The 20,966-nt window shown below is 38.6% G+C and overlaps 1 protein-coding gene across 1 annotated transcript in view; it reads left to right on the top strand.

Moving 5' to 3' along the window:
- The window catches only part of ARHGAP15 (Rho GTPase activating protein 15), a 310,043-nt gene that overhangs the window by 202,493 nt on the left and 86,584 nt on the right, over positions 1 to 20,966 (top strand). The window contains exon 11 of the mRNA XM_072342035.1: positions 5,669 to 5,746. Coding sequence (XP_072198136.1) covers positions 5,669 to 5,746 — 78 coding nt within the window. The remainder of the gene's footprint in view (positions 1 to 5,668; positions 5,747 to 20,966) is intronic.

Raw genomic sequence — 20,966 nt, 5'->3', positions numbered from 1 at the left:
TATCTGTATATAAATATCCACATAGAAATCCTACCATCAAGTGACATAAAACAGAATAAAGTATATCATCCGTCATATTCACTTGTTACTTATTCTCAGTATGTAATGTTCATATGCAGTGGTGTAATTGCTTCCATTAAACAGCTTCTACAGGGTCTTGAAAACAATAAGATCTTAGTCAAGCTTTTCTTCTTTCATTGCATCTTGAACTTATTACCATAAGAAAAAATGAGGTTTTCTTTTTACATAGGAACGCCCCTCATCTTCTTGATATTATTTCAGTCAAACACAGGATTATTTCTCGTTAGTTTACTTCCTAAAGAGATTCACTAAACCTCACATCAGACACCTCCTATAGACTCATTTCTTAGCTTGTTAAGAACTAGTTTGTATTTCCCCTCTTTTCTTTCCCCCATTACCATTTTTTTTACTGGTCTGAAGCAGTCTTGAACTAATAAAAAGACCTTGTTCATGCTCTTTTCAATTTTGACTTGCCTGTCACAGGTCCCACAGTGATCATTGCTGATGTCATAAGTCATAGTAGTAAGTCCAGTACCTATGCATCACATGAAAAGTACCTATAGAGAGGTCATTTCTCCACCTTTAATACCATGCAAGTATGTTATTTTATTTGCACGAACACTAAATGCAGTGCTCTAGTGGAGATTCTGTTTGCAGTGCATGAAGGCCTCTTACTTCTCCACTGATGTTCCATATTCCTCTTTCTGTAATTCCAGGGATCAGATTAGCCCTCTTTTCTGAGGGACTCAATAGGGAGATCCTATTCCACTAATTATCTAAAATAACCCCCAGGTCTTCTGCAATCTATGTCCAGGGAGCTAGGAGCCTTCTTTTCATATGAAAACTTGTTTTACTAGAGTGAGGCCGCTTAATGTGGCTGTTCAGGCCTTCGGTAACTTAACCTGTCCTCATCATTATTTAATACTTCCCTAATCCTTATGTCATCTGCTTACTGTGCCAGCAGAGATCTGTTATCTTTGCTCACATCTGTGATAGAGGTATTAGATGGCACCAGACTGAGAGCTCCACTCATCCAAACTCTTCCAGTTTTGACCTTGTTAAGTGATAAATTCCATTAACTACAAAATTTTGAGGTCTACCATTGAGCCAGTTTTTAATCCATGTGAAATATGCCCTGATAATTCCATAAAGTGTAAGTGCTTTAATCAAAATGCTATCTGGTGCTGAGTCAAAGGCATTTTGGAATGCCAAATATACTATTTCAATACTATTGTCTTTATCATTCAGACCTGTCAAAAATCCAATCCTTCAAAATGATAGTTTGTTAGACAAGACCTTGATTTCCATGAAACCATGCTAATTATGATTAATTACATTTTGCTCTGAGTTATTTCTTCATAGACTCATGAATTAATTATTTAAGTAGACTGTCTGGGACCGAGGTCAGTCTAGCCAGTCTCCCAGTGCATCCCTCTTATTGCTTCTACAGTATCGGAATAACTCTTCTGCCAGTGAAAGCCACATTGAGCACAAATGCTCATGTTCAAGCAGAGATAGTGCTTGTTTCAACCTGAGCTGCTTGAGCTTCACACCAGGTCTATTGAGTAAGACATCTTCTACTCACACCACCACTTTATCATGCTTCACTCTATATGGTTCCATGTTTGTTGCTGATGCCTTTGTATTCTTCTGTGTGGTGCAACTGTGTTGTTCTCGTGATTTTCATCTCCAGTTTCCTTTGTGCCAGACAAAACCAGGATTTTTTTAGCTCCTACATTCACCTGAAAATTCAGGCACCTTTTGTAACCTAATCCAGATGCAGTGCTTCCAAGGGTTGAATTTTAACATGTTGAATTTATTCATTAATACACCTCATGATTTGCCTTCTAATGGCACAAATATTGATGTTTTTGTAAAACTGCTATTGTTGCAGACTGTTTTGTGGTGATTCTCTCATCAGTCTCGTTATCTTGTCATTGGTGTATTTGCTGCATTCGTGCATTTCTGCCTCTTTAAATGACTTAATGCCTCACTTCTGTGCCCTTTGTAAACTTTTGAGAAATGTTTATAAATCAGGTATTTATGGCAAGATGTATATGAAAACAGGAGGAAAGAATTAAAGTTTTAGGGAGAACATACCCTGATAATGACCTTTGAAATATTTGTAAAGATAGCCCTGGGCATCTGAGCCCACAAAATAGTTTATAATACAACAGCTTGATTACATAATGATACTTTAGTTTTAAAACGTATGATCTTTCTGTTTATGGGAAGGCATAATAGGCTCCTTTGAAATACAATATTTTTGCCCTGAACATAACTGATTTTAAATGAAAGGACTAGCTAAAGAATGCCTTTTTTTTCAAGTTTGTACTTTGCTTTGTTGTTGAATCCAGCACGATGGTTTCTTTTATAAAACCAGGCCAGGGGACCACACCTACCTCAGGATGCATTAACTGGAGAGGTTTCATGGGTTTCTATGCAGGAAGTTACCTACTATCATTTAAGATTATATGTTTCAAGATCTAAATATTATTTTTTAAAAAAGGGGGGGAGGGGGCGAAAGAAAAATAAAAAACTTGCATGTATACATTACTTCTTATATTGAATTTTAAGATACTGTCCAATGTATGTTAATCTTAGACAGAGTGATTTGGGAGAGGGATTCATTCTCTGCAACAAATGAGAATTAATGAGAGCATTTCATTCAAGGCAGTTCATAAAATATCAGAACTAATATCAAAGTCAAATATTTTAAAACTTTTACGTGGGTAAATGCATCACCTAAACTCTTTTATGGCCCATATATATAGTGCTTTTTCTGCACTGCTTGGTTTCAGGTCAAGCAGCTATCAGAGTTGATGCTGATCTGTGTGCATAGTTGTGCTTTGGCTAGAAGCAGGAGTGCAAGAAATGCTCTTTAACGAGTACTCATGTAAGACCTTCAGTGCAGTTTTGTTGAGTGTATATCATGTTGACTGCTCATGAATTTCAATCAAACCTGAATTCAGCTGCCTTATAACTTCCTCATTGAGACAATCTGTGTGAACTTTTGACAAAAGCTTTACTTCACCCATAGTTAGTGAGCTAATTTAGACGCCTGGACATATTGAAGTCTTTATCAACATTTTGGCTGCCACTTCTAATTGTGGGTCTGTGCTATTCTCAGGTTCCTCATTAAAACAAACAAAAACAAAGTTGGAGTTTGTGATATAAAGCAAATAAAATAATTCTTCTCCTCGAGGGCAAAATCCAATAATTCATCTCTGATAAAACCAACTCCATAAGAAGGTCAACCTATAGTAAACAAGAAGTTGGACTTTATTACAATGAATAATTTTCCTAAAACATTCTTTACCACCGTACTTGAGTGCCAACACCAGATACAAAACCCTTAAAGACTTTTGTTTCATCTTGTTCCCTAAGTATTTATAGCCTGCCTTGAAGAAACGCTGACAGCAGTGCAGTGATGATTTTGTCCTTGATAGAGGTGTCCTTAAAAGTGAATTTTCTTTGAAATTTGCTCACAGAATCAGGACATTAGAACTCTGAAGTCATCCCTCTTTCTTCATCTTTCTCTTTCTCTCTCTCTCTTCTATTTGTACCTAATTGGATTTCCAAAATAAGTTGTTAACAATCCAGCTAAGATAATGTGGTTGTGAAAAGGATGTCCAAATCCACCAATTTACATTGGTTTGGTTTGGCTTAACTTTCAAAGTTCTTGGAGCAGAAAGTCGATGGCACGTGAACACTATAATTGGTTTGATATTCTTGGATTTTTTTTTCTTTCTGCCATATTGCATAGTGTCCAAATGAAATGCTAATCAGAACTCATTTCTGGACCAAAGTAAATTTATAACAATAATAATTCACTTATGTACTCCAGATCATTTTGCAAGATGTAATATCCTCCAATTTACAACATAGTTTGTCATTTTCACTCGATCTGGATAATTTATGTAGTTTCATACTGAGGGGGTTGAGCTGTTCCAAATTGATGCTATTAATGTGAGACATTGCTATTTCACACACAGTGACAAGTATTGCTTTCATTTCCATATACCCTGGAAGATTGAGAATCAAGTTGAGTTAGATCCAAGCAAAAGTTAAACGTCCTGTTTTGGGGTTTCTTGCTTGTTCACTTACTTTTTTTCCTCTTTACTCTCTGGTTTAGACTTCAATTTACATTCTTTTTTTTTACAACTGACAAATTTTACCATTTCAAATCTTAATCCCTTACCAACAGGAGTCCCACTTTCCAAAACAGAGCACCAGTTTTATTTTGTGAATTGTTGTTTGTTTGTTTTTTTTACAATCCTTCACAATCAGTGAGGGATACCTGCAGGCACTGAAGTCCATTGAAGCTGTGGCCTTCATCTGCCAAGAATGATGCAGGTGTCTTTGAAATTGTGACTTGAACCTCAGCTCCCTCCTATTTGAATGTAATTACAAGTGGGTTTCTGAGATATATTTTGATTTGTTTTCATGTTTTCCTATACTTTCATTTTTTCCTTTTTCCTCACCCTGAATTGGAAAAGGAAAAATTCCCACTAGACACATTGTCAGAACTGAAATATTTCCTGAAACCATTTTGTCTTGACAAATTAGTGTTTTCTGAGAGGAAGGCTTTCTCTGAAATTGTTTGCCAAGATTAATTAAAACTCATGTTCTAAGTGATGAGTAGCCTTAATAGCCTTAAAAAAAAAAAAAAACAACAAAAAAACTTGAGTTTGTTGTAGATTCTCTTAGCTTCTTGTTTACTTGCAAGTCTTAAATGTGGAGTGACAATGTACAGTTCTGTGTTTTCAGTTCTTAAGTGTGTAGTCATTTCGGTCATTGTTTGTACAATAGCTAATTCTCCAAGGAAAGGAGAGCAGTTCCCACATGCTTTGAAATGCTACAGCTATGCAACTAGGGCTGAAAGTGCTATTTTAAACAGTCATATCAGCAGCGCTTGCTGTAGGAGATAATATGTCACAAAAGGGAGTATGACATCTAGTTTCACCTAGAAGATAAACCTTGAGTAGATATGCAGGGAGAAACAAGTCTGTCAGGTTGTCCTTGAAATGGATGGCCTATATTAATGAAAAAATGTACTCCAGGGCATGTCCTATTTGGGATATTTAATTTTAGCTTCAAACTCATCTGATCTGCTATGACGAATACAGTAGAGAAGCTGTAGTTGTGTGTAGTCTTACACACGTCATGAGTGGGCATCGCACCCTGAGGTCATAGCCTCAGATATTCACATCTGAAAAACTCAGGCCTCAGATGGACGAGCTTCCCCTGTTAATATACACCATTCGGAGAAGCACCTCGTGTTTCAGCAGGGCTAACACACCGTCGTTTGTATCCCAAACAACCCTTCTCCACGAACACAAGAGCTAATCCACTCTTCCTTTTCCCATTGCACACAAATACCTTTGCAGAATGTATTCTGCTGACAGAATTACAAGATAATTACAGTCAGGTATTTTGTATTCACTTAAGCTAATCTACCGCATTTATTTCTCATTGTTGTCGTAATCAGGCAAGGAAGCACTTTGGTGTTTGTCAGGTGGATTATTTTTCAGTCATTCACTGCTCTGCACTTCTTCATACTTGTTAGGGCGCTTCTGGCTTCTTGACAGATGTACAAAGAAAAATACTTATATGATTTAGAATGAAATGTGTGTTTCTCTTTCAGGTCTAGAAGTTGATGGAATATACAGAGTTAGCGGCAATCTGGCAACAATACAGAAGTTACGATTTGTTGTCAATCAGGGTAAGTGATTCCTCCACCCTGGTAATGTTTTGTTTAGTATTTAACTGTCTCAGATGACAGAATTTCAGAATCTGCTATACATTGGTGGCATAGAATGATGAGTTGTGTTTTGGAAAAGAGAGGAAAGGGAAGGTAGAAAGACATTGCACAGAGGGAATCAGTCAGTTAAGAGCGAGAAAAAACAGCTTAGTAAGCAGAGGAAAATAATGGTTAAACAGTAGATGAGAAACAAACAAAAAGAAAAAAAATGGAGGAAATGGATAAATGAAATAAGGTGGCAAAAACAAAGCATATGTAGAAACCAAAGAATCAAAGTGAGGGGGAAAAAAAAAAGAATAAAAGGGAAAATAGCAGATTGTTTGGATGTTGAAAGTTAAACAAAACCAAAAATAGAACAGAGATCCAAAGGAAAACAGACAAAGAGAAAAAGGTGCTGAAAAGAACTGAAAAGGAAATGCTAAAACTAGCATCCTGGCTCTGCCAGACTCAGTGGAAGATTTACCTCTGATTTCAATAAGGCAAATAATTGATCCCAGGAAACGAGAAGAGGAAAGATGAATGTTTGGGGAACTTAAGAACCAAAATTAGAACTAACCATTGTGTTATGGTTATAGTTAATGAATGTGTTACCCCACACTCCACATGTAATGAACATATTTCCGCAATTACAAAAGAACAGTTATCACAGATGTAGCTAAATAAAGCTAAAACTGATCAATAAATGATGTTACAGGTGTGGAAGCTGCTATTGGTAGCTAATTAGGATACATGACAAATACATTGACCTCTCTGAACAGTGTACTCCTCTTGGCAAAGACTAAACATATTCGCATTTAATAGCTTAGCAAATATCATTGGTGACAGTGAACCTCCTGATCCTGCTTAATGAGAAAAACAAATGAAGCTTTTCAGAAATTAGGAAAGGAAACAAATCTTAAATTGCATTCAAGACTTTATGCACTTTTTGAGTTAATCAAGTGCACGTGCAAAGCTGCTGCAACTTTTTCTCCTACCTTTCCTTCACTCTTTTATTGTTGCCTGAAGACTTTTACTAGAACTGCTAAATGATGGTGCTTAGGGGTTTTTTGGGGGGAAGATAGTAATAGTTGGAGAATTACTTCCTCAATTAGTTTTGTTCGAAGCATAAACTAAGACTTTTGACCCCAACATTTTCATCATTTTCACTCTCGAGCCTGCATTTACATCCATAATGAAGGTGCTCCAGAGCAGTCGTGTCTTCGGCTGAAACGGGCGGGTGAACTCTACTTTATGAGGAAACAGTATTTATGCCAGTAAATTCAGTGAGACTGAATAAATCATCAGCCTCCTGGTTTTGACTCATTACTTGGGTTCCCTTAGATTTATAGTTGTTGGGTATTTGTGTGTCGATAATGCAGTCTGCCTTGGCTTCCAAGTAACTGTGCACTGTATTTTGTTTGGAGACAGAGAAGCAAACCCAGGATTTTTTATCCTTCTTCACTCCCCAGGATCTTTGCTCAGGAAAAAAAAACGTGCCATAAAAATAATGGCTCTGTCTATCATGTCTCATGGCATCCAAAGGTTAACGTAGTTGAGGTTAACATTACCGCTCAAATTTTCCCCTAAAACAGATGGGATGATGCTGTAAAGGAAGACAGAAGCCTAAGCTGTCTTTTTGCAGTGCAGAGGTACCAGGCACCTTTTTCTTCTGGCTTATACCACTGTGAGAAATGAATATATAAAGGTGAAGTTAATGGTACATTAAACCACTCTGACACAGGCTACTTAGGGCAACTGCAATAAATCTACCTACTGAGTGACCAAAGAAAATTCAAAGAGAAATAGTGCTCCTGTAGCACTATTTTATCATGTTATCTGTTGTGGTAATTATTGTTTCTTTTGTTAGTCTTTGTTGCTACAACCAAGGAAGTCATGCATTTTATATCATCGTGAGATAGATTTTCAGTGGGAAACGAAATTATCCATCCGAGCTCCTTTACATGCCCTTTAAAATCTCAGCTATACAGATAAGTGGCCAGGTCTGCAGTTAGCCTTTCCTCAGGTAGACAAGGCAGACATGCCAAAGGTTCTCAGCTGTAAATTTCAATGCCACATTTGCATTCCTCAGGGCCACCATATGAGGGGAAAAGAGAGGGTGGAACACTGCAGCCTCCAAAGAATAATCCAGTAGCTGTTAATCAGAACATTCAAGAAGCAATTCAGGCACAAGGAATGGCTTTAAAATCACAGGCCACAGCTTCATTTGTTTGAATAGCATCCTTTCTCTCTGCTAGGTAGGAAGCTGCAGGCATGGAACAGCCCATTAAGTCACGGTGTGGCTCTATAGACATAGATATGTGAGTGCTAGCATCCTGCTAATATTTCCCTGACTTCCAGGCTGCTGACTGGGAGATATATACCCACTTCATAGTCCTTCCTAATCCCTAAATGGATTTCAGAACGGCCAGATCCACAGATTACTTGGGAGGCCCATCAAGCAGCAGTGGCAGGTTGTAGGTGCAAAGAGTTGGTCAGGCAACAAAGGGATGTGAAGCGGAGAGAGGAGGGGATCTAATCATCTTTCCTCCAGGGGATTAGCTACAAACTGCTCAGGAGAAACCTGTACCTCCATGAGAAGAGAAGAGTGTGGTTTACTTAATTCGGGCATTAGTGGCCCACCCCGATGTCCCCGGTCCAACATGATGCAGAGCACAGCACTAATTTCAAACAGAGTTTCACTAAAGTAATGAGGAAAGCGGTGTGTTTTTTTAATAAGATTTTCCGCTTAACATTCCAATAGAGAATCTTCATTTTAGTGCAAGTCTAATTTAATTATAAATGCAAACAAATGTTCTAAAAAAGCCTGTTTACACTGCAGAGATTGACTGTGCAATCAGTTCTTATGCAGGCCAAATACTTAATGGGCTGTCTTCTTCCTGCTCGTGTTGCTATTGTATTACACCTATGTTTATAGGATATAAATAATATGTATCATATTGAAAATTAAAGATCATAGAAGTGACTCTAGGCTGGCTGCCATATCAAAGTCCTTTTTATTAGAACAGTCATTAATTAGAATATAGCAAAGCTTTATTTGGCTCCTTTTTCTATATAGTTAATGTCATCTGTGGTATCAAAACTAAACCAAGAGAAAACTGGTAAATATGAAAGGAAAACAAACCAGCAACTGACAGCTTTATCACTAAAGAAGAAATAAGAACAGTAAAAATCTAAAAGAAGCCTTAAAATCCTACATTTTGGGAGAGCTGGAAGGGGTTTGTAAGAAAAACTATGCCTCACATCTTTACTGTTCACTGTTCAAATTCTCCAAATACAGTTTGTTTCATTCTCATTTCTTGAGGTACGCAGCTCCCGAAAAGGGCTTTGACCTTGCCAACAAGAGCATCAGCAGAACAAACTACCTTATTTACTTTCTCCCTTTCACGGAGTTTTCTTTTTTTCTATAAAAGTCTCTGGACATCACACCTTTTTTGCTTCTGTGCAACAGGATTATCTTTTGTCTGTGATTTATTTTCCCATTAAGAGCTGAAAAGATCAGTTGATCATAAGAGGACCAGGCTATAACATCCCTCAGCACTTTTGAAACTCTAAGTCATCGTTTTTCAAATCAGTGAATCAAGGCAGTACAAGCTGTTTGGGCCACTGGTGACATCGAGACAGTCATACTTTTCTTTGTCTAACAGTGCTGAAAGAACTGTGTTTTTAGAAACTAGATTAGCTGTAATTTAACATTCCCAGCTGGAAACCTATGGCAAAGGCCTGTTTAATTGTCAGAGACAAACATTCTTATGTTTTTCATATTGATAAGCGTAATACCTGCAACCTTAGAAATACATATATGGTACTTCTTAGTTATTACTTGGGGATTTAATGTAAAATCTGGAAGACTTTTGATGATATTCAGTGAAATGCAGTAAGTTAAGGCCATTACAAGAGTTTATAAGGCTGTTCATCTATTTCACACCTGTAGGAGAAGGGATAAGATACTGCCCAAAGGTCTGCTAAGCCATGCAGAATATGGTGACATTTCCAGGGCAGAAGGACACCGCTGACCTTACCAATTGTTTTGGCCTAAACGATGGGGCTGAGTCCAGGTGGGGCTACTCAGGGCCGTTAAGGCTCACAAGGTCCCTGGGGAGCAAGTCTGTAATTGGGACTGCAGCACAATATGAAAGTGGAGCCAGCTGGGAGATGCATTCCAAAAAGAGAGCTTGTGAGCTGCTCAGGAGGGCTTAACGGGGATACAGAAAGGGCTTGAGGAAAGCAGAAAAAAGCAAACACCAAGGTGCCTAATTCCTAAGGGTGTCAGAATGGAAGACTGTGAAGCTGTGGTGTGCTCCCAGCTCTGTTCTGTGCTGTCACACTGCTGCACATGGTGATATAATGGGGTAAGACCTTCCTTACGCTGTATTCTGTCCCTCATCCCTGTCCCAGCATGTCCTCTGTTGCACCCCGTGTTTGAAGCCTGGAGACCCTCAGTGAGGGAGGAAATAGAAGCTTGGCTCCATCTGCCTCCTGCACCAGTCTGCTGGGTGGCTGGGAAGGCACTTAATTTCTAGGAGTGTCAAACAAGCAATTTTCATGAGTACTAAATTAACTGAAAAAAATGGAGCTATAAAAGGTTCATAAGATGTTGCTGAAACACTGAGATTCTATCCTAACGCATATATGTTCAGGGAAACTAACCATAGAAATACAAATTTCAATACTTATTGGTTCATTCAGCAAGTGTTGGTTCATACATAATACAAGAGAGTTCCTAATTGTCTTTATATCTGGTGCTTTGTTTGCAAAATGCTTGGTATTTGCAGTACAGATGACCTTTGAATCCTGTTATTTCATTTGCAATACCTTATGTGTTAACTGCAAAACACCCTTGTGCCATACAAAGGTCAATCACCGCGTTCTTACTGCTCGCTTACTGTACCCATGTACCAAAGGGGTAAAAATATATATATACTTGTAGAGAGGCTAGAGATTGTTATTGAAGAGAGGAACATCTTGTAGGGAATATGTGAAAGGAAAGCTGAAGGTACCTGAGTTTGTGTCTACACAGAGGGAGAAAAAGGTGACTGTACTCCTCCCTGACATCACCCTGAGTTAACAAATAACGTTTGGATGAAACAAAATAATTCTGCTGTTTGAGGGTTTTTGTTGTATTATTTTTTTTTATTTTTTTTTTTACCTATAAAAATACCCTGGACTATAATTCAGAGAAAGAAAAATTAAAAGTAAAATGTAAACCACAAATATGTGAATTGATTGTGAATATTTATTAACTAAATAATTTAATAATAAAGAAAATGCCTACTTGATTAATTGTTACAGAGTAAAAATTACAATAAAACTGTCTTGATCAGTGCTTTGCAGAAGCACCATTACTGTCTGTGCAGTTGTTTAACAAGGATTTAATTGGAAAGATAAGTGAATGCACATTTAAAAGTATTGTTAATTTGCTTTATAATCACCCCATCCTTCACAGTATTGACAGCACCAGGCACAAACCCCTTTCTCTTTTACAAGTATTATTTTCCATATGTGCACAATAAATTCTGAAGCAGTAATTGGAAATTTTATGGTTTTCAACATACCTAGTGTTTTGAGTTAATAGGTGCCACGTCCCCTTTCTAAAGGTAGCTCATAGGTGGCATTCTAAGGAAAAAATCGGTGCTTTTTTTTATTACCCATGGGCTGTTTTGGAGGGTTTTTCTTTCTGAAGCAGTATCTAATTCCTATTTACTCTTCCTTTCCATTTGAAATATCAACAAAATCCTCACTGCAACATTATTTTTGATTTAATAAACAACAGCCGTCAAAAACAGTAATCTTCAATATGCTTATATTCCATCTGTACTTATATTTATTGTTCTAAAATGGTTTGGATTAATCTAATTGACAAGTAAGAGCCCAGACCATATGAGCAGCGAAGGATGATACCTTTAACCAGCAGGATTATTCAACCTTACTGTCATGTTCTTTATCAATGAACTATGAGAAAAGTGGAATAAGATCTTAGGTTTATTATTATTATTTTTTAAATAATATTATTGATGATATGGGCTTGCTGGGACCAAATGTCTGAGCCTAGGTTATTGAGAACTGGACTGAAACTGCCTTTGAAACAGCCCTGCTGAGTCAATGCAAATGGGCTGGGGAGGTTTGAAGCAAGCATTTAAAATAGAGAGTGGGGAAGAAGAAAATTAAAAAATATATATTAAAAAAAATTAAAAAAAAAGAAAATACAAGTGGCTGGGGAAGAGAATCTGCTCTCTTTTGCAACCTATTTTTTTTACTATTATTACTATTATTCTTTAAAGAATTAAACTCCCCACTGAGGAAATACCCAACTGTTCACACTGACCTAAGACATCTGTATGGGAACTACTGAGTCCTGGCCTGAGCCACTGATTGTGCACCTGGGTAAAGGACCCAGTCAGCCCTGGGTGCACAGGTGAAGGCAATTCATGTGTGTGACGGAACGGCTGCAGCCTGGCTGCACCTCTCAGAACTCATTTAAGGGCTGACTGCCACTGGGGAAGGCTCTTTCTGGAGGTCCCTCTTTGCTCTAGCTTTCCCCCATGAGCTTGGAATCTTCGGACAGGTGAGCAGTCTTCTTCCCTTCCTTCTTAGCACCCAGCTATTGTACTGGTCCTGTCATCATGCCTTTGTTGTAATGCTTTTCCTTTTGTACTTATTTGTCCAATTGTTACAATGTCCATTTCAAAAGCAGTAGGAAGCACTGGTCCTGTTGGAGATGAAGCTCCAATGAGATCACTGGGTGCTTTGTTTTTAAAACTGGAAGAAAAATGTAGGAGGGATTGGTTCTCTCTTGCAATTGTTTTCCTTTTCTGAGTCCTTAATTTCTTGTGTATGTACATCAGTCAGGTTTCTCACTGTATCTTCCCATCTCATGCATTTTTAGGAGTTTCAATAGGTTAGTGATTGCATTTTTCAGACGTACATATGGACACTGGGGAGCGTGTGACTCTGTGTTGGTAAGACCCTGGCTTCAGAGTCTTGGTGATATTCTGCCTTTCTCAGTGTGCAAGACCATGTGTGACCCAGGCAGTGAAGCCTTCCTTGCTTCCGTGAACATTCTTTGTGTGGTCAGGCTCTGTGTGAAAGCCAATGTGGTGCTCCAGAGTTCACAGTGGAAATATCGGCTCAAACTGGGTTACTTGCTTGCCGAGAAGCAAAATGTCTTGAAAGCCTTGAGTCAAAAATAGGCTGCTTTTCTTTCTTTTTCTCACTTCGTAGGCAATCAAAGAACATAAAATGGACTGAAGCAATTTTCAGAAATAATTATAAAACAGATTGTTTCTAGGTTAAGACCTGCATATGCCAAGCTGTAGCCAAGAATTTTTTTTATTTATTTTTCCTTCAAGCTTTAAGACTGACAACAAAATACTATAATTGAGCTTATATTAATTGATTTCCCAACTACTGCGTGTGCGTTATTGGTGTGGGTACTGTGATTTTCCCTCTGTGATTTAATGTGTGTTTAAAGATGAAGAAGTTTCTTTTTACTTTCAAAAGGTTTGGTTTCCACAACTTAACTTTCTCTTTTCAAAGTGGTGTAAAATAAAAACTTAGAAAAAAACAAAACAAAGAAAAACCTGTAGTAACCAAACATTGATTTGTAAACGTGAGCCAGTTAACTTAACCCAATGGAAAACTCCAAAAGAATGCCAGCTTCGTAATAACATACATCAGATTAAAGCATACATACTCAAAACATGACAGTGGTATAATGTTGTTCTTCCAGTATAGTCTATTTACTTCTCAGTGTGTAAAATAAGCAAAATTGGTTTGGCAAGTCTAAGTTTCCTAATGTAGATGCAGCAGGGTTTCCCCTACCCAATAGTATTGTCATGTGCTTTCTTTTCAACAGTGTGATGAATAGGTCGGTAGAATGGTGGGGGAGAAGAGGCGGTGAACTAGGTTAGTGTGGTCAGCCACAGGCATACCATGGATTTTATGGCATACATTGTACCGTCAAGCATTTAAGACATGCCTTTTCTTTCTCTTCCAACCACAGCGCTATTTGCGTCACAATAGCTTTGTGCTTAGTTTCAATTCAACAAGTTTGAGGAACTTCTTGTGATAACCCCCCAGGAAGCATTGTTTAGGCACTGAAGTCTGTAGTGTTGTATGTTCCAACAAGGGCTTGCTTTTCCTGGGGAGGGTGTCTGTCTGTAATTGCCGTGAGTGACTTTTGTTTGCATTTGTTGTTCTGATAACGATGCTGTTGGAAAACGAATGTGGGAAATGCCACTGCGTAGGGCTCGGAAGTAAGAAAGAAAGCAAATAATTTAACAAACCGTTTGTTAGAATTTATAACAGGAAGATCTACTGACTTGCACTATTTATAGAATGGTGCAAAAAATCACTGGTGCTGCCAGTCATATTTATGTTATCTGAAGAGGGCATCAACATTATTTTAAAGGGCACGATCTTGTGCTGCAAAGAGATGGAGTCCTCAGAAGCTCAACTGCATAATGCCTAATTGGAACTGGTCATAAATAGTGTCTCATAAATCATGGGATAGCCTATTATTTGGGGTGTGTTTCTCCCCTGTGGTAATTACCTGTAATTCTGTAGTTTGTGTGTAATGCTGGCCAACAAATATGAGCTTGCAATAGGATTTGCAACAAGAAGTATGATACTGAATGTGAGAGAATATTACGTAAGGATATGCAGGGTGGCATGGGGTGAGAAGCTACCACACAATAGCATTTGACTTTCTATTTGTGGTCTTCTGTGTGCTGAGAATGGGAAAAACCATAAATGCTGTGGTACGTACAACTGCTGCATGAAGTGAGTGATTTGGGGGAGGGAAGAAGCAAGGGCACGCTTTGGTAATATGTTTCACTGGTGAACTCCATTAGCTCTCTTAGTGAGAGTGAGAACTTAAGTGCGCTGGTAACAACACAGAGGGCTGATCTGAGAAACTTTCAGGGGAAAAAAAGTCCTTGGTATCTTGTTTTTGTTTTTTAAGGAGAAACCTATGCTTTTTTGTTGAATCTCACTTGTGGATAGGCTTTTTTATTGACTGTCTCATTCTTGTTGAAGGGTAAAATCTTTCTTAGTGGTATATACCTGCTGTAAATAAATCAGTTTTCTTATATTCTCAAATCAGTTCTCATTGCTCTCCATGAACTTAGCATGAAGTACTCCTGTCTTCTTTCTTTTCTTTAAAGTATGACTGTGTAACTTCTGCAGTTTTTGGAAGGGCAAATTGATAGTCCTGGAAAGCATCTTCCCTTAATACATTCTTTGGATGTCTTGGACTTGATCCAGTTATCTAATCATTGGTATTTAGTGCCATTTGGGAGGATACTGAGTACGGGATTGACCCTCACATGGCTGTCAGAGTGTTGCTCTTTGGGATTGGGAGCCAGAAGCCAGGTGGGATGTCTTGGAGCATTTAAATAAAGTCTTAGTTTGCTAAATTTAGGCAGAGGAGTCAAATTATCTTGACCATATCCATGGCGTTTTCTCTAATAGATGATAGGATTTATTTTAAAATGCCATGAATATCATTATGCACGTCTGGTGGGCAAAAAAAGTGTTTTTAAATGAGCTTTTAAAAATCTCGGTGTAGAAAAAGTGTACCCAGCTGTTCTGTAAATACACATATTACAAATATTAAAAAAATCATTCCTTATTCCTTCTCCCCCAAGCATTATTTTTTACTTTAGACTTATTATTGTAGGGCTTATTAAGTATATTAATTTAAATACTTAGTCACACTGTATTTTAATTTCAAAGTTATCCACAGTACCAGAGACTTGAAAGTGAGAACGTTGCATCGCTCTCACTTGAGTTTTCAGCTCTCGTCTGAATGTTAACACTGTTCAGTCTGCAGTGTGTCTGTTCTCAGTGAAAGTAACAAAGATTGTTCAGATCTTTTAAGATCAAAGTGTTGTTTTTATGTTTTGGGTTGTTTTGTTTGTTGTTTTTTTTTTTATTAACTTCATTTTCATATTGCCCCAAATCTCTCTGGTAATGCTTTGACCTCTTGGTGTGGACAAATGGTGAGTTGGTAATGATGCCTTTGGAAGTCCACCCACAAATCTCTATGCATCATTCTTAATTTGTATAATTTCTGGTATTTTTAATGTAACTTAACTGTAGTAGATTTTTTTTTTATGGTAAATATATGCGGTGTCAAATGTAATTGGACAAATGTTCTATTATGTTTTGCCTTCCTCCTTCACAAGCAGTAGCCAAGATGCAGCCAAATCTGTTTATAATCCCTTATACATCTCTCTTCTCCCTGTAGCTGGTATAACATGAGACCTGAGATGTAATCTGGGCAGATGTTGTGATGTATATGTACAGGAGATATTTTAGGTTGCTAGTAGCCTGGAGTTGGATTATGCCAAAATCCTTCCAAACCCCAACCAGCTCAGAGCATTCCTTACCTCACGTAAGCTGAGCAAAAAATCATAGTAAAAGGCATCTTTTACTTGAAAAGAGTTTTAAAATGGCATAAGCAAACTTCGGACACAATTGGATTCATCACATTTTTGAAGTCTTATGAGATGTAAAGTCTGAACTGGGAGGACTGTCAGGAGGCCAGGAAAATAGCTTGAAAGAATCGTGCTATTGCCAGGCTCTTCCTACTTGCTGTAAAAGTCTCTTTTCCTCCTGTAATCAGATAACTAGAAAACAAACAGATTTCAAAACACATTTCTATCAAGCAACGTTATGTGCTTACTGTAGAGAAGACTGACGATCACTTAAGTAGATAGGGGCAGTGAGGAGGACGTGAGGAGGAAGAGGTTGTTTCTTCTTGGTGTAAGTTTATTGGTGTCAGATGCCTTTCTAGAGACAGGAGTGATGCAAAGAGAAGAGGAAAATGCCTGAAAGATCTTTTGACTTTTCTGCTAAAAGCTTTTTCTTACTGTAAGAAAAGCTCACTGTTTGCTAATGTTAGTTCAAGGATGATGATGATGATATCAGCTGAGGAAATGGGATAATGGGTTGCAAACTTGTGGCTGTTGCTCGGAAAAGCTATGAGCAATGGCATTTGGGTAACTCGAGGTGAAGCTTTGTGATTGCAGACTTCAGACCCATATGGGTGGGGAAGGAGAGAAGTGACCCTATCTAGAGAAAAGGGCACATTTGGGGGTTCAGCAGAGATGTGAAACTCTGTGAAGACATTTGGGTTTAAAAAGTGATGACAAACAGGCAACTGAAAGAGCTGATAGAGCAACACCAAGGTCTTGTGGTGGTCTCATCGGCTGTCCTGCTGAATCTGGAGGAAGACACTGTTCCATTTCTTATTGTTTCTCCCCGTGTTTAACGATTTGCACAAATGAAGATGCTAAAGCAACTTAGAGATACGTATTTTTGAATCTGAGCCACATGATAAAGCATTCAAACATAATGCAAATAATTGCAGACTGATGTATCCAGTAGTTGTTTTTTTTTTTTAAAGAATAAATAATTTAGCTTTACACATGGGCAATCCTTGCTAAAAATTGCAAATCAGAACTCTTCTGTTTGAATGTATTTTATTTTGTTAATGGATTCACTAATATGAAAGGCATCTAATTGTATAATGTATTATTAGTCATTTTCTTTGGCATCCTATTAACTTTAAATAATTCTAATATTTAACATTTTATAACATGCACAACAAAGTTCTTCCATCTCCAGCAGAGGAAAAAAAAGGCATTAATAATATTTTTTTTTCATAGCTCTTTTGACTGTATGTTGCGATACATCTTTGAGCAGAAACATTGGAAACTGAAGCATGAAATAACAAATCATGTGAGATGGCATTTAAAAAAATAAATATATGGTTGTATACTGTGATCCTGTAAATATAAGAGCTGGAATATAATTCAGTACAATTCACTTATTTTGAAACTGAGAAACAGGGGAATGTGATAGGAAATAACTAAGTCTGTGTACTAAATACCTTTTCAGTGATAGCCAGAGTGTGGAGTGTATCAAATGGTGATTAATGCCTGCTAATGGAAGTGGTCTCCACCGCAAGTTGTGAGTGGTGTGGTTGTGGCTGAGCATAATAACCACACACAGAATTGCTGATAATCCCTAGCAAATCCCAAAGTTTTCCTGGGCTCGAAATAAGATGACAGACAGGTCACGTTAGAAATTTTCTCCTTATGGCGCTTTTGCTTTTTGTTTTAGTAGGTCAGATCTTGTTCCTGCGTACTGTGGAAGTATTATGGGAATGAGCAATGCCTAAGCTGCTTAACAAATGCACACTTTCCCCACACCAATCTGTTTTCTGGGGACAGCCGGGCTAGTGCTATGCAGCATCCTCTCGGTTGGGTGCTATTAATGTTAATAAAATGCACTTAGCACTTAACATCTCAAGATCTCAAAAGAGCTTGCAAAGCAGCATCATTATCTTTACATTATGGGGACGGAAAATGAAGGATAGGGAGAGTAAAAGATTTGCCTAAGTTTCCATGGCAAATCAGAGACGGAGCCAGGAGCGGAGCCAAAATCTGTTGATTTATAGTCAGTCTCTTAATGTGGTGTGCTGTGCCATTTCACCAAACTCCATTTGCCAAGTTCTCATTGCAGATAAGGTTGCAGTCACCCTCTGAAACACAGATTTGGGGCTCTGAAGTATGCAAAGCCAAATTATGCCTTCCCATGCGGCTCTGCCACGCAATGCTTCTGCAGGTGCGGGGCCACCAGTGCAGTGGAGGTGGCACAAAGTGCCACAAATGAGACTTAAATTTCTCTGCTCTGGGGCTGCAGAGGAGAAGGACCGAGTCCTTGAGGAGGAAGAGTTTTTACATGTGAATGAGGTCTTGGATTTCTTTTCAGTGGTCCCTGCCGACTGTGTTTTGCATGACTAAGCCTCGTGGAGCTCTGTGTTTGCACTGAGTGTTTTGTAAATGCTTTTAAAACATAGGAGCAGATATGTACGTTGGAGAACAAACGTCTCGGAGATACCAAAATATTACTAGCTATTTTTGGTAAGTAGGAAAACGAGGAGCAGAACGGCTGAGTAACGCATGTAGGGAAGTTTGTGATGATTCAGGCATGCAAACCAAATCCCTGTGTTCCAAATCCCTTATCCCAGCCCCAGGTCACCCTCTCCACAGCTCTGGTAGGAGTCACAATACAGACCAAAAGGCCCAAAGGTGTTTCTGCTATGTCGAATCACAGTCAGCTAAAGGATGGCTGTGGTCCTTGTGCTCAGACCTTGTAGGTGGGCACCAGTCCCAGTGAGAGGCAAATGCATTTGGATGCCCTCCTGTCTGTGCCTTTTTGCCTCAATTGTATCAACTGTAATGGTAAATGGTGATTCCTTTCTTTGGTGCGTTAGTATGTGTGTGCCTGTATTTCCAGACTGCCCTTGCTGAGCAACAGTATGTAGGAAACAGGGCAACAAGGTGTTGTTTTAGGTCTGTATAAAATCATAATACCTCCCAGGTCTCTGCTTGCTTTCCTGGGACTCCTGTAAGGTTGTATCCTGCCTGCTGGGAAGCTCTGCCTCAGGGTGAGATCTCTCACCTGCAGATTAAGCGTAACCCCAAGCATGGAGTTGCTCTGAGCAAGGAGCATCTCCCAGTGTTGAACCCCCAGGCATGCCCACACCACCCTGACCTGACCCCACAGGCATCATTTGTCCTTAGCACTTGTTCTTCCCCCTGGCTAAATGCTTCTAGCCCCATCCTGAACAAGTTTGAACTTACTGAGATACTTCCTGCGACCCACCTGCCACAAGTGAAGGTATTGTTTTATTTGCTTCCCATTACTGGGCTCTGAAAGTGGGGTTCTGCCAACAGAAGACAGGGCTGTGTCGTGCTTTCATTTTAATATTTAATGGAAAAAACAAAACAAAACAAAAGGCTGTTTGCTAGCAGCCTCTTTAGGAGCAGTCTCAGTGAATAAGTGTGTGTGTGTCTAACAGAGGTTACCTGGTCACAGCCTACAAATACATGTACACATCTGCTTGCAGCTTGCTGTGCTGGTTTTTTCTCTCACCCTGTGTCTAAGCAGGCTCTAAATCCAAACTATTATTTCCTTCTCATCCTGGTCAGTGATACCAAAACTATTTGGGAGACTTGAAGTTTGAAGCGTATCTTGTACTTCTGTGTAATTTTCTGCATCTCTGTGTCTGAAAATGAAGAATTCAGATTGGGCTTTGTGTAAGAAAGCAAATGTGAAATGGACAACTTTATTTTACATCCTTGTGCATTTAAAAGTCCCAGTTGGAGAAGAAAGCAAGATAGCAAGGAACACAAACATGTGTTGGATTATTTCTTGTTAAGCAAATGTAGTACTGTGAAAGATTGACAGCACGGGAAACTGGAGTCCTCCATTTATCCACACTTCATTTCTATCCATTTATCCACACTTCATTTCTAATATCTGGCTTCAACAGCAGATTGTAACCATAGAAAAGCTATAGACTCTGGGTGAAATGGCACTCTCTTTTGGATCCAGTTTTATAAAGAAAACAATTATTCACAGAATGCACGTCTTTATTCTTTATTGCACATTTCAAAGTCCCCATGAATACTCATTTGCATGTGACAGCTAATGCTGCATCTTGTATTGGCCAGTAAGAGGCATGATTGCACTAAATTGGAAGCAGCAGGAACAGGTTTTCTTTTAAGAATGGGGGTGGGGGCAGCCATCCTCTGTACTGTTCTCAAGTCTTCAGTCAACAGTTTTAGAACAGTTACAAGTCGAGTTACTGGGATAATAAATCCTGAGTTAACAGAATATGCAGATTTTGCTTCTATTAGGTTCCACTCTTTACATTGGTGCACCCTTCACTTGTTAACATCCTCAACTTTTAAAGCAATAGCAGAGAATAGGAAACACCAAACTTCAGGAGTGGGGAAAAAAAGGACAGTAACGTTCCCCAAACTGACAGTGTTTCTTTTTTCCCTTTTATTTTTGATAAATAAATCCATTCCTTCATCCTGCATGATTTTTCCAAACGATGGTGTTATCTGGATGTCACGCAGAGAGCAGAGCTCAGCTCTGCAGTGGGGCTGCTGCCGGCAGCACTCACAGGAAAATCTATGTATGCAGCAGCAACAGAAAATATTTATTGGGTAACACATTCCTGTTTCCTTTAGAAATGCATACAGTTCAGACTTGGAAGCACGGGAAGATATTGAGATAAATACTTGTATGGTTTCTGTGTAATCTGTTTGAAAACTATCTGGGATATAATAGGGACAAAAGCAGCTCCTTGAAAACTGCTCGG

The sequence above is a fragment of the Excalfactoria chinensis genome, chromosome 7 (genome assembly GCF_039878825.1).
Source record: "Excalfactoria chinensis isolate bCotChi1 chromosome 7, bCotChi1.hap2, whole genome shotgun sequence".
Classification (NCBI taxonomy): domain Eukaryota; kingdom Metazoa; phylum Chordata; class Aves; order Galliformes; family Phasianidae; genus Excalfactoria; species Excalfactoria chinensis.
This window is presented reverse-complemented; position numbering and strand designations above follow the sequence as displayed.